General features: G+C 31.8%; 5 protein-coding genes across 9 annotated transcripts in view; 1 reads left to right on the top strand and 4 right to left on the bottom strand.

Annotated features, from left to right (window-relative positions):
- Positions 1–188: 188 nt before the first annotated feature.
- LOC128872824 (gamma-soluble NSF attachment protein-like) lies at positions 189–2850 on the bottom strand. 3 transcript variants are annotated; one of them, XR_008456261.1, is made up of 9 exons: positions 2609–2850; positions 2373–2440; positions 2218–2302; positions 2085–2102; positions 1811–2018; positions 1490–1738; positions 1183–1425; positions 823–1028; positions 189–763 (listed from the first exon to the last, which is right to left on the bottom strand). XR_008456261.1 is itself a non-coding variant. In XM_054115897.1 (9 exons), the coding sequence occupies exons 1-8, from the start codon at positions 2656–2658 to the stop codon at positions 891–893; spliced, it is 1059 nt and encodes a 352-aa protein (XP_053971872.1). In that variant the 5' UTR covers positions 2659–2850; the 3' UTR covers positions 189–763; positions 846–890. The 3 variants fall into 3 exon arrangements, 2 of the variants coding, with proteins under 2 accessions (XP_053971872.1, XP_053971871.1); XM_054115897.1 differs by having other exon boundaries at positions 846–1028; XM_054115896.1 differs by having other exon boundaries at positions 189–1028.
- Positions 2851–3848: 998 nt separating this feature from the next.
- Positions 3849–5614, top strand: LOC128872828 (DNA polymerase epsilon subunit 3). Its single transcript, XM_054115900.1, has 2 exons — positions 3849–4206; positions 4335–5614. The coding sequence occupies exon 2, from the start codon at positions 4356–4358 to the stop codon at positions 4743–4745; it is 390 nt and encodes a 129-aa protein (XP_053971875.1). The 5' UTR covers positions 3849–4206; positions 4335–4355; the 3' UTR covers positions 4746–5614.
- Positions 5028–9666, bottom strand: LOC128872821 (E3 ubiquitin-protein ligase LRSAM1-like). 2 transcript variants are annotated; one of them, XM_054115891.1, is made up of 13 exons: positions 9378–9666; positions 8785–9027; positions 8287–8700; positions 8178–8207; positions 7770–7871; positions 7587–7695; positions 7323–7484; positions 7145–7244; positions 6812–7055; positions 6601–6726; positions 6330–6524; positions 6053–6256; positions 5028–5965 (listed from the first exon to the last, which is right to left on the bottom strand). In XM_054115891.1, the coding sequence occupies exons 1-13, from the start codon at positions 9453–9455 to the stop codon at positions 5840–5842; spliced, it is 2133 nt and encodes a 710-aa protein (XP_053971866.1). In that variant the 5' UTR covers positions 9456–9666; the 3' UTR covers positions 5028–5839. The 2 variants fall into 2 exon arrangements, with proteins under 2 accessions (XP_053971866.1, XP_053971867.1); XM_054115892.1 differs by lacking the exon at positions 8178–8207.
- Positions 9667–9870: 204 nt separating this feature from the next.
- Positions 9871–11151, bottom strand: LOC128872827 (lysophospholipase-like protein 1). Its single transcript, XM_054115899.1, has 4 exons — positions 10868–11151; positions 10635–10759; positions 10300–10560; positions 9871–10233 (listed from the first exon to the last, which is right to left on the bottom strand). The coding sequence occupies exons 1-4, from the start codon at positions 10953–10955 to the stop codon at positions 10012–10014; spliced, it is 696 nt and encodes a 231-aa protein (XP_053971874.1). The 5' UTR covers positions 10956–11151; the 3' UTR covers positions 9871–10011.
- A 265-nt stretch (positions 11152–11416) lies between these two features.
- Positions 11417–13919, bottom strand: part of LOC128872819 (uncharacterized) — a 12879-nt gene continuing 10376 nt past the window's right edge. For both annotated transcript variants that reach the window (XM_054115887.1, XM_054115889.1), the window contains exons 7-9: positions 12690–12813; positions 12418–12572; positions 11417–12153 (exon numbers count right to left, since the gene is read on the bottom strand). In XM_054115887.1, coding sequence (XP_053971862.1) covers positions 12093–12153; positions 12418–12572; positions 12690–12813 — 340 coding nt within the window. In that variant the 3' untranslated portion in view covers positions 11417–12092. The remainder of the gene's footprint in view (positions 12154–12417; positions 12573–12689; positions 12814–13919) is intronic.

Here is a 13919-nt window from a genome sequence, read left to right as displayed (position 1 = left end):
GTGAAAATATTATGTGAACAATTTTTCTACTACCCCTTGAGGATTTGTTGTAGGAGTAAGCCTTGCACGTGATCTAATACTTAAAAGTGGGTGAGTCAGAAATTTTGTTATGATTGTATATATTTACTTTTAATGTCCATAACCTCTTTTCTGATCTACTCGTATAAATGAATCTACACGTTTGCCTATAAGTTTGCAATAACAGTTTATTTTGTTACATATATATTTATACACATTATATTTTATTGACATGAAATTAGATTATTAAAATATCTGTGTTTCATACATATGCTTTATTGACATGGGGCTTTGCAATCATAGACTTTTACTGCAGGTGTTCTACGAGTATCAGAAAATATAACATTTACAAAGCTGATGTAACATTTTAGAAATCATATAAATCAGAGGGGTTACTCATTAAATAAATAAATAAATATCAATATCAAACCATTTAAATTTTCAAAATTGATCTTGCGAACTCTATTAAACATAAATGCATATGCATTACACATTTACTTCCTGTCATAGCACTTTGTTCATTTGGAGTATACACAAAGAACTATGTTTAAAATATTTTATACATCTGCAGTTTTAAACGAATTTAAAGTTTCCTGACAAGTATCACATTTGTGAACATACTTTAAAGAATAAAATATTATTTGCATAACTTTTCTTGAGAATTCCAACATCTCTTTACCAAGCTGATAAGAGTGCACTGAATTATTTGACAAGTTGAAATTTACAATTATATATATAAGCATGCCTGCAAAGAATATTTTTTAGGCATTAAATACGTATCTTACGGTTAACATGATACAATACCTCTCATAAAATAAAGTTCGTACATGTCTCGAGACATAAGTTATGCCGCTTGTAATGAATATAGTTGCTTAACATAACCCTTCTTCATAGTCATCTTCCTCTTTTACTTTATTCTGTGGGGGTGCTGCTGGTGGTTCTTCCTCTTTTTCACCTGTACCTTCTGATGTATTCTGAGTGGGTTCTTCAACTGCTTTGTTGCTTGTACTCTAAAATATAATTTCCCTTATTGCAAATTATAATGAATTTAATTTTGGAGTTGTTTATCTTTTGTTGCTCATAAAAGGATAATTTTAAGCAACAAGAATAAATGGAGGAAAATCAATTAATAAATAAAACTAGGTTAATGCACTCATTACATACTTGTGCTTTGCTTGTACTTTCATCGACTGACTTTGCTGCATTGGGAGATGTATATGATTCAGCTGCATTTGCTCTTATTCCTGGTGGTTGTACAGCATATTCTTGTTGTGGTAGAGGTATAAGTCTAGCAAGTTTAGCATATTCAACATCCATATGTTTAATAAAAGCATTATTTAAAGCTGCTTTAGCTGCATCTGCATCCTCGTTATCATAAGCTTGTAGTAACATTTCTAATGTTTGAATCTACGGGTGAATGTGTTAAATTTTTTGAGGGAAATTTTCAATTTTCAAAAAATGTACTTTATACCTCAGGTGCTTCACAGTAATTTCCCCATTCTTTGAAAGCTTTCTCAGCTGCCACTTGATCACCTCGAGCTAACTGTACTAATACCAATGCCACTGTTAATCTTCCCACAGAAGGTACATGATCTATCTGTTGATGCATTCCAATTTCTCTGCGAATAGCATCAGCTGCTTCATCATACATTTGTAGTTTTACTAATAATCTTGCTACTTTGCTCATATATTCTGCTGCTTGACGTGGGCTATCTTCACCCTTTATTAGAAAATACACAGTGTATAGTTCTTAATTTTTTTTTTGTTACCACAAAAATAAATGATATCCAACCATAACAATATTAGCAGCACGTTTAAATAATTCTAATGCCTCTTGGGGTTGAGTAGCCTCCATCATCTTTCCTGCTTTGTCAAGTACAGATGCACCTGACTCAGGTGATCCGTGCATCTGGTACAGAGAACACGAACTGTGTGCCAACTTTGGCACATCTGCAAGGTTTCCCATTTCTTTGCAAATCAACACTGCCTGTTCGATGCTCCTAAAATTTTTAACATAATAATACCTCTTCCAAAGGAAAATATAATTCAATTCATAAAAAACTTACTTTCCTGCATGAAACCATCTTTTTTATAATTAAAGTTAAAGAATAATTATATTTCTGACACATTTTGGAAAGATTAAAATCGTAACATTTCTAAATATTATAGATATATACGAATTTATTTTAAAAAGGATACGATCTATTCTCTTTATAACAATCAGAAGCTTTCATCAAACAGTTCCTACACTGTTGATAGTTCTTTGCTATTCTAAAGCAGGTTGCTATAAAGAATGCAATACAATATATTAAATATAAAACATGACAAATGCAATATGTTTACATATATTTTACCTGCACTCGTATATTCGTCAGCCGCGACTTCGAAATCGGGTCTCCATTTTAACAGTGATGTTTTTAAGCTATAACAGATATTCTCCTTATTTGCGTGATCACATTAATCAATAGCAATTACGTCATATTTATTTCGGGAAAAATAGATTTTATCGGTTCCACATAAAAAGTTGCCGAAATGCGAATTTATTGTTGACACAGTTTTGCTGTGAAGTGTCATTTTGCAGTGACAGTACCTTTTCTCAGCTTGCCGTATATGAGCGTTTCCTTCTTCGATTTTTGACATTTTCCTCCGAATGGTGCTTTAGTTTGATCTTAAATTTCAGTAATCGCAACAATGAAGCTGTCAGCTTAAAAATCAATTTAATTGTGAATGGCACTCAACAGACCACCGTGCAGACGACAAGTTCTTTGCGTTCTACGGTGAAGCAAATGTTTGTAAGACGTGATTTTGACATTCATATATACGTCGCATTACATAGTATGGGAGAAAGGGTTTGGGGGCTCTGCCGTCTTATCGTTTCATATCACTCCCAACATTACCAACGTGATTGACACACATTTTAGCGAGAGCAGCGAGAAATATTTAAAATTATTCACTAACAATTTATACTTAAAATTGCAATTTTAGTCTTATTAAAACACTCCTTAAAACGTTTTATGCCAGCAATAATAAAACTGTAAAAGAACTGGGATCTAAACAATTTAAAAGTTTAAAACAGTTGAAGCTTCTCGTCCATTATCCATCATTTGTAATATTGCTAAAACTAATCAAGAAAGCAAATTACATTGAATTGATAATATTAGAAGTTAAATAGTTTGAAGAAATGTTTATACAGGGTGTCCCAAAAATGTTGTAACACCTTGAAAGGGGTGGTTCGGGAGGTGATTTGAAACAACTTTTTCCTTTGGAAAAATGTCGAATGGGGCTTCGTTAAGGAGATATTATCAGAAAACCCCGACCAATCAGAGCGCGCGTATACCGTTCGAGCGGCCGCAGTAGCGAAGGCTACGAGCTAAGCGGCCGCGCTCGTACGCGAACAAGTGACTCGACATGCATTGAAGGACATTGACACGGCCGCTTAGCTCGTAGCCTTCCCTACCACGGCCGCTCCAACGGTATACGCGCACTCTGATTGGTCAGTATTTTCTGTTAATATCTCCTCAACGAAACCTCGGACAACATTTTTGCTAAGGAAAAAATTGTTTCAAATCACCTCCCGAACCTCTCCTTTCAAGGTGTTACAACATTTTTGGGACACCCTGTAAATAATGTTTGTACATTTGTTTTCGTATATTACCGAAAGGAACAACGTACAAAAGTACGAAACTATTCAACTTAAATTACAATTTTCAGATCATACATACATTTCTTAAAAAGTTGTTTTAAAATGTGTATATTGAACGAAAATAATAATTCAGTCTGCTAAGTCTTTCGTTCTTGTGTTATTTGGCGGGAAGGTAAAGTTCTAGAAATATTGGAATAGATGTCTCTGCAATGAAAGTTTTTGTATCGCACGTTACATCTTCCATCAGTCTCGTCGCTGTTATAAACAGATATTTAAATATTGATATTATTTAACGAAATTTAGTGATACATACATACAAATATCGAAGCATATTTCGTGGTTTCATGACATTTCCTTGAGTGTTGTATGATATGCCTCTTATTTCACTTTCTTCCCTATTTGTTTCAAGTACATGTATAATTGAATGCGTTGGCGGGAAATAAGAAGGAAGAGTGTTTACAAGAAGTTGTTAGATCTATTTTGACTCATTGTCAGTTTTAGTTCTGTTCATTTAATTGATTACAGATCAAGGTTTTCAAAGAACCGTAAGTATAATAATTTTAATTTTCTGTAATTGGTTGCGTCTTCCATGCACATCGAATCATAACCTTTGAACATAACAATGTAACTAATATTATTCTAATAAATTACGATGAATATTACGTTTCTATAGAATAAATAATTGAAAGAACCGATGGCAGAACGGCTGGAAGACCTCAACTTACCAAATGCGGTTGTATCAAGAATTATAAAGGAAGCATTGCCGGAAGGAGTCACAATTGCTAAAGATGCCAGAACCGCTGTAGCAAAGGCTGCATCTATTTTTATACTGTATTTAACATCCTCTGCAAATGTGATTGCTAAAAAGGCAAACCATAAAACGATAAGCGGCCAAGATGTTATACAAGCGATGAATGACATAGAATTCGATCAGTTCATTGATCCACTGCAAGAGTCGTTAGAAAATTACCGTAAAACTCAAAAGGAAAAGAAAAATGCGACATCAAAGAAAAAGCAACAGAAGAAAGATGGGGATGATGTAGTAGAAGACGAAGATGGGGGAAGGGAAGTTATGGCCTTTTGATACATCTTAAACATACATATGTGTAAAAATAAGTATAAAGATTCATACTATTTTACATGCTTAGTATATAAGACTAGAAGTTTGTCACATTCTATTTATTATTACTAAATGAAAAGCAAAATATATTAGTACAAAAATAATTGAAGCATTCAAAATAATTTCCCTTAACTCCTATTATTTTTTTTAAACAAACATGGTGATTGGTAATGGTTTTTTTTATACAAATTCTTTTGTTTACGATCTTTTTATTTTAACAATTTTTGCTCAAACAGTATACACAAATCAATAAAATGTCAATGCTTTATTAATGGATAGTTTTAATATACTGATTTACATAAAATTTTTTTTTTATAAAAATTCACTTCTATCATTTATAAAAGCTTGCTTATAATTCTGGCTTTTGTATTATTAACTCTCAACCACTTTTCAACGGATTAAAATGTTTTTTATCTTCACAGTATTTATAAGGCTATTACACATACAGATATGTTGGTGACCATTTGATATAAAAAATCATATTGTGTAACCGAATGTTAATAAATGCAATTCATTCTATTATTGTATCCTCAAATATTTGGTATATGCATTGTAGATAATATAAAAAAAAAGTAGGTAATATTAATCTATTTTAACTATAATTATAACGTATATTGGTATAAAGAACTGTCTTTATGGCACTGAACAGTAACAGATTAGGATTCAAACATGCATGTACCTAACTGAGACTCACTGTTTTGTAAAAGAATATTTTAAATTGGAATCGCAAAATTGTCAACCAAAAATAAAATGTAATAATTGGAATCGCAAAATTGTCAACCAAAAATAAAATGTAATAATTGGAATCGCAAAATTGTCAACCAAAAATAAAATGTAATACTACTATTTATAACTAAAAAGACACTTTTGCTCGTCAAGTATAAATCTCGTACGTTGTATGTAACGTCGTATAGCTGCAAAAGTCTAAAATGTATGCATATCATAACTTACTTTCTGATATATCAATTTTTAAACAATAATCGCATATTATGAAAATATCAAAGCGTTAGGGATAAATAGACTAGGTGGAATTATTTACAAGAAGCATTATTCAAATTTCAAGGCTTTACAACGTGAATTTTGCGATCTATACCACTTCTACACATTGGACAACCCGAATTAACCATATTTGCACAACCTGAACAGCAACAAAGGTGTCCACATGGTAGAAAAATTACTTCACACTATAAGAAACATAGAATTTTATAAAAATTATATGACCGCTAATTTAATTATAACAATTTCCAAATAGAATAAGAGATTATGCTTACTTGTAAATCAAGGCAAATTACACATTCGGCAGTATTGATACTCTGAATAGCGTTACATTCTTGGTAATCAGAACTTGTGGATGCTTCTTCGGGGGGTGCAGAAGGTGTAATAGGTGGTCTGAATTCATTGAGTTTCACTTCTGCCAAGTAATTTTCAACTGCCAGTTTTATAGCAGCACGATCGCTTTGACAATGTATTCCCATCTACGGTATTAAAATTATTACGAAGTAGTAGATATCTATTACGCGCGTTAAGCGAAACATATTGTTTACGTACATTCTGCAATTGTTCATCGCTAAGATCTGGAAGTAATGATGGTAGAGAAGCTAAAAATGGCAAACAATGTAATGCCCCTGCTATCGCCACGTGTCGTACTAGCATAGGTTCTAGCATTTCTAATAAACCCTGAGGACGAGCTTCCATCAAACACTGATATTGCATCAACCAAAACTGACTTCTTCTTCTAGAATTCTTTAGGAATAAACATACAGCTTTATAATGGTTATCATTGTGAAAATAGCAAAATGAAGATTACAGCTATACTTACGCTAATACAACGTTGTTGTTCTATACTATTGATTGTATCCAGAAGCTGATCTCTTCTAGTTTTCTGTTGTTCCAACAAGTTTACCAGAATAGCACTTAAAGTCACTCTCTTTTCAGCAATTTCATTCTACGTGTTTAAAATAATAACACAATTTTATAACAAAATAAGATACTGCCTATAAGAAAATTTAATAATTATAAATAGTACATACAAGTTGTTGGTTAATTTCTAGTTTCCTTCTCTCCAGTTCAATAGTTGTAAGTGCAGCTAACTGAGATTGTACCAAATTCACTTGTTGTACAATACTCCAACAACGTGCGTCGCTACGTTCTAATAATGCTGCCACAGCAGCTTTTTGTAAAACTTCATCTTGTCTTAATGCATCAATTAAAATTTGCCTGTTCTTCTCCTGATTTTGTACTATTTGTGCTAAATGATCATTATTTCTTACTTCTCTGAAATATTTGCGAGGATTTCGATGTGTTATATTAGTTGTATATTTTACTTTCTATTATGTCTAATATTATTACAATGTCTTACTAACAGTGTGAGCAAAGATTGCGCGGCATAGTCTCTATATTTACTATGTTCTTCCAATTTCCGGGTTCTATAAAGCTCTTCTTCCAATAACTTTTCCATTGAAACTATAAACACATACACGAGTAGATAATAATTGAAATATAAATAAGTGATATACATTGCTTTAAATACTCGATACTTACGAAGTGTATCTTTCGTACGAAACATAAATTGTTCAGAGTGACAAGAGGATAATATTTGCATTTCTTCTTGTTTTTCTCGTTCAAGTAATTCAGCTTGGCTTTGTCTTTCTTCCTCACTGTTTCTTAAAAATTCTTTGATAACATTATCGGCTTCTTTTTCAGCTGAAAATAAAAATAAAAAGTTAAAAATAATTACACTAAAACAGGATCTTAATTCATTTATTAGTAGTTTTTTTTTTGTATAGATGAATGTTTTCTTTATACCATTGTAAATGTAAGAAAGTAAACGTGCTCTATTAGAATCTCTTTCTTGTTGCACTTTTTCTAATTCTTGTTCTAATTGTGTTTGCTGTAAAGCAAGATCCTTCAGAAGCTAGAAAAAGTAACGATAAATTTTATTTTATCTTATATAAAAATAAAAAAATACATAACAGTAATTTTAAATACCTTTTTCTTATGCTCTTTCAACATTGAATGAATTCCGATTTCATACTCCTGTTGTTGTTTGATATTTTTTTCTACCTCCAATAACGCGCTTTGCCGATGTTCCTATAAAGTGAAACTAATTATTAGAATACAATTTTTGTACTGTATATATTGTAAATTATTTATTTCATAAAATATTACACAAATGGTTATATTCAAATAACTCATGCAAAATTAATGATTACTTAAAATTACCATAACTATCTGTGTACATATAATAAATTAATTTAATTTTAAACATATAATAAATTAATTTAATTTTAAACATATAATAAATAATCAAAACAAAATTAAATGTAATAAGAAATAATATTAAATACACAGCAACATGTTTAGAAGCATACTAAAATAAAAGAAGCATCCACATGCCTTCATTTTTGCTAGCTTCTGTAATGCTGCCTAAAAACAAAAACGAAAACATTTAAGACACACTGTGCAAATGCAACATCAAAATTTATGGTCCTCTAAAGCGTGGTACCTGCACGTCATTATTTTTATTAAGATATTCTGCTTGCATGTCCTCAGAACTTATGTCTCTTGATAAATTTGTTTCTGAAACAGATTCTTCTGGTGAAAATTCAATGCCACTCTCTTTGGCTAAAAATGCTACAATTACTATAGTGCCTCCGTTTAAAATATCTTGAGGCGGATAAGACAGGTGTAACCCATCAATGTCCAATTGTGCTAATTGTTGCACATAACCCAAAGATTTAGGTAGTTTTTGAAGCGATTTATTTTGACTAATGTTTAATGTTGTTAGTTGTTTTAACTTTCCCATTGTTTCTGGCAATTGTTTCAAATTATTTTTTGCAATATTTAAGGTGGTTAATTTACTTAAGTGTACTATTTCATTTGGCAGTTTCCTTATATTGTTGTCTTGCAAATAAAGCTCCTAAAGTATATGAAATAATATATTATAATTGCTTAATTTATTATATAACTTCAGTAGAATATTTAACAATTGAATTATACATACTTTGAGCGAGACAAGATACATTATGTCCGAGGGTAAATTGGTAAATTCGTTTCCATGTATATCTAATACAACAAGTAATGACAAATCGCTTAAGGCACCTCCACCAGAAAGTGAAGTCAGCTTGTTATTGTACATCCATAGCACCTTTTTCCTAAATACTTTGCATAATGAATAAATACCCGAGGGTACTTGTTTTAAAGCACATTCTGACACGTCAAATATTGGTTCTGGATTTTCTCTCGCCTGTGTGGTGAAAAATAACATTCATATATACTGTCAATGGTAATAATACATAAAAAAAGCTCTATTATTAAAACATTATACAACATTAGAATTTGTTTACAAAGGAAATTGTGTTTATTAGAATTAACATTTCGATGTCAATGGATTAATTAAATCGACATTGAACAGACGAAAAAAGGATGTTACACGTATGACATCTGGTAAATTGTTCATAATATTTACAAATAAAGGATAGTATACGAATGTTATTACGTAGAGATGATAGAGTACAAAGCTGACGAAATAAGGTTATTGATAATATGAGGGCGAGGTACATAGATGATTAACTTTCCGTTCATTAAGAAACGTACCAGATATAACTTGTGCTCAAGCCGTGCTTTATAATCGACGTTAACTTTGTTCCCATGCTTTCTTGGTAGAGACATCATTAATCGTGTATGTCATGACAGTAGGGAAATACACAAATACAAGTCATTTTGACGTTTTATCCGAAATCACAGACACGTGATTTCGTTTACTTCGCGGGATGCTAACCACGGGCAACGATTCGTCAGTGGTCTCCTCAATGGCGCTTGTTTTATTTTCCTATCCCTGTGCATAGAATGGAAACAGTTGTCACCGTACTTCTTCTACCCCTTCTTCGCCACTCTTCGTAATTTTAGTAGTTTCAATATTTCTCCTCTAAATTTATTTAAAATTGGTTTAACGCACTTTATTCGAGGAACATTTCGGAATTTTATTTACAAATACAGGTACAAGAAAGTATTTCACTTATATTTAATAAGCTTATATTATAAATACATAATTGAATTATATAAATGTATATTCAGCAATAGACAGGAAGAATACAACCAGACAAATTTATTTGGTCAGTTAAAATGTTTGCAGTAACATTTCATGTGTAAAAGTACAATATTTAAATTGTAGTTAAAAAAGGCACATGTAATTTCACGTTTCTATTCATGAGATAAACTTAGTACAAGCTTATGTCTCTGGCAAAATTGATAACACCCATTTTTTTAAGGATTCTATCTCAGGCCTACTTAATTCGTGACCCACATGATCTAAGGGTATAAATTGGCCACTGACTCCAAGTTCCTTTAGATTATTATAAGTCTTTTCTCCCCATCTCAGTGGTACTAAATCATCTGCAGTACCATGAAATTGCAAAAGAGGTGGTGTTGTTCCTGGTTTCTCTTTTAAAGACTGCAATGAGAACCATATTATCAACAAGAAAAAATAAACATAAAAGAAAGTTTGTCTTGTATGTACCTGATATACTAATGAATCTTTGTTAAGAAAGCTAGACATAGCAAAGCACCCAGCTATAGAAGGTCTGTATCTGTATGCCAAATATAAGGATAGTGCACCTCCCATAGAAAAACCACCAATAATTATTCTATTATAGGGAATCCCATTAGAAACCTCTTTATCAATCAGTTCTGATATATTTTGACACATTGAATTTATAGATTCTACTTCTTCAGAAACATTAATGGCTATACTCTTGCGATTGAACCATACATTGCTAGGCTGAAATAAAAATTAATGGCATGAATTATTACTGATCTTTGAGTTATAAATAATCTTGCATGTTCCTGCATTACCATTCCAAAATTTGGTGTATAAGGTTGAGATGGTGCAGAAGGATAAATAATCTTTATATGTGGAAATTTTAACTCCTCTTTGTTTAAAAAATCGATCCATCGTTTCAAGTCGGGTCCGGAAGATCCTACAATTGAAACATATGGAATAATTAAACATATGGAATAATTAAACAAGGAATAAATTAAACATAATATTCCAAAACATATGTAAACATATAATAATGGTGCTTTACCTGAACCATGAAAAATAAATAAAACAGCGCTAAGCGCTGAGGTTGCATTTACAGTAGTCATTTTCAATATTTTAGCAATTTCCGTCATAGTTTATCATTCATCATTGTTATATAAAAGTAGCAAGAAACTGCAAGTTAATCGTGTGTAACACTGATTGACAGTGACCGACATGCTAAAATTTGCATAGCAGTGTTGGTGGTACCCACTGCCACTGATACGCTAGATATAAGTGTGATCAACTAGCGCCGCGTGGAGAAAATTCACTCAACTAAAAACGTGGTTCCATTTCCCCGCATCTACGCTTGGACCCCTTGCTAATTAATAATTCTAATTATTTAATAATTGCCTAATTAAAATAATACAATAATTCTTTTCGGAAACCTATCGTTTCGTTCGAGTACAAATGATTATAAAGAATGATCGGAACAATCTATTTCTTGTTAAAATCCTAATATAAAATAATTGTACAATTAATCATCGTAAGATAAAATATCTTCAAAATCTTGTCTTTTGGATTCTAGCACGGATACAGTCCCAAATAACAGACGTTACTAACAACAGTTTATGCGTTTTATTGAACTATACATTGCCATACAAAGGAACAAGTCGTAAACATCATATAAAACGAAGAATACATGAGAGCACGACAGCAATCGATATTAATTTTCATTTAAAACATACGAGACGCTGATCAGACCTCATGTATTTCAATTTGTGCAATAATTAACAGCAGCGATATTTTTTTTTCTCGCCCATCTATGAACATTGTTCCATAAATCTCATTTTATCATTTACGATTAGTTATCTATAGTTGTTCCATAAATCTCATTTTATCATTTACGATTAATTATCTATAGTATCGCGGTGTGTTCGTGTACGTTTATAAATGGTCTAAAAAATAGGCAGTTATGTACGTATGTTCTAAAACTTGGTAGAACTAATTCGGATATTCCGTTCGCTAAAAGGTAAAGTCTTTTCGTGAATCCTACACGACTCGTATCTAGAATCTGAGAATACAATACTGAGCTATGGGCTTTACTACAAGCTCGGATCGTTATTCGAATTAGAGCACTTCCGGTCACTTGAACGCAGTTCAATGTTTACGCGCGCGTATTCTTACGATTCAGAGTGTTTGAATTAATTTAGGAGATAGTTGAGATTCGTTACAAAAGTACAATCGAGGATTTGCAGGATAGAAAATTTGTCAACCATTCTGCATTTTCATTAGGAGTCCTGAAAGAGTTCCCTCTGTCGTAAACGATATTCTGTTGGTGTAAGCATGCCTCTGAAAAATAAGAGTATTCATTAAATGTAAATATGTACACGATTGTGGTATGAGTACATATAAATAGAATATATAAAATATATAGAGTATATAAAGTATATAAAATATATATACATTTAATGTATTTTTGTACCAAATGTCTAATTTCAATAAAAAATGATCGATTAAAAGAATATTCAAATAAAAGAATGTCAGGTGAAAATTAAAATGCTTCTGCTAAACCACTTATATAACGTAGACAAATATCGTTATTCGTATTCGAACCTTAAAACAGTGTCGAAGGAAACGCAAACGCCCTTGTCACACATTTTCCTATAAAGATGCCAACATTCTTTTTCTTTATTTGTTTGAAATTGTGGTTCCATGGGCTGTGCATTTTGAACAGGTTCTTTCGAAGTTGTCGCAAATGTCTGTTTCGCCTGAGAATTTTCAAAATTGTTTCAGAACAATTTAGCTCGTTATAAAAGTAATGTATGCTTGAATTGATTGTATACGAGTCCTTACATCATACATTAACACACAAATATTTATCTTACGTTTGCTGCAGAATTACTCGCAGGCGTTTTAGCGAGTTGCATGGGGGTTTCTATTTTTTGCTGGGCGATATTGGGCGATTCTTGTACGTTTATTTTCGGTGACATTGTTTGTTTCTCCATTCCGCTGCAACGAAGTTAAAAATAATACAATTTTGTCCCTGGCCATAACCATTTTATTTATACCTACACAGTTTAGTTAATCATAACTAAAAAAATAAATAACTCATTAATACTCATTATAATGATATTATTAGTATAATTACTTATTGTATTAATAAATAATATTAGTATATCAATTTTCAAATTCTTTGCTATTATCCAAAATGATAATTACTAAATATATAACTACGTTTTTTGTTTTATAGAAACATTGCCTAGAGCAAAGCTCGATAAATTTACGTTCATTAATTTCTTCTCAAAATAAAAATTCTCTCTCACTTTTAATAACAACAATAAAATAGAAGTGCACAATTTTCATCAATATCGTTGAATGGTAAACGAATGTAGAAAACGAGTTTCTTATTCTTTAGCCGTTTCGATGGTCCTTGAATAATAGGAAGCGTATTACGAGAACTATTAATATATCTCGTTCACGATCGTACCATCCTCCCTGTTTCCATCATCGTAGTCACCTTGTCGTTCCAATTCTTTCTCTTACGTCGATATCCTATAAATTATCGAGCAGTCGAATCGCTTAAAGTAAGTTCTCTTATCATGGAAGCTATTGTTAAGAAGACACGATGATGGAAAGATGACGTCCAAGTGTACGAGTACTTTGTTATTATACTCTTTTGCGCGACACGGATTATATAGATCCATATGGATCTATATAATCTCTTTGACTCCAACTCGTTACAGAGTTGTATAGGTACTGAACTTTATACTATAAACTGAGTTGTATACTCGTGGTTGACTGCAAGGATAATTATAAGCATACGCAGGACCTCCCAGAGATCGCGAAGGAGGCTTGGGTTCTTTTGGAGACCCCCACTGCTATTTATGAGGCCCTCTACTATATTATTATTAGAAATTCTTTTTTCGTGTAGTAAGTTTCTTTGTACAACGAGCTTTTATTCCTTTATATATATAAAGGTATATATATATATATGTATGTAGGTATATGTAGGTATATATATGTATATTTTATGATGGCTCCTCCATTTTCCAATATTTTTCCATACACGTATCCAATATATTTCAAACTATACACCATCATGCATTCAAATCCTA

Source organism: Hylaeus volcanicus, chromosome 2 (assembly GCF_026283585.1).
Source record: "Hylaeus volcanicus isolate JK05 chromosome 2, UHH_iyHylVolc1.0_haploid, whole genome shotgun sequence".
Lineage (NCBI taxonomy): Eukaryota > Metazoa > Arthropoda > Insecta > Hymenoptera > Colletidae > Hylaeus > Hylaeus volcanicus.
This window is presented reverse-complemented; position numbering and strand designations above follow the sequence as displayed.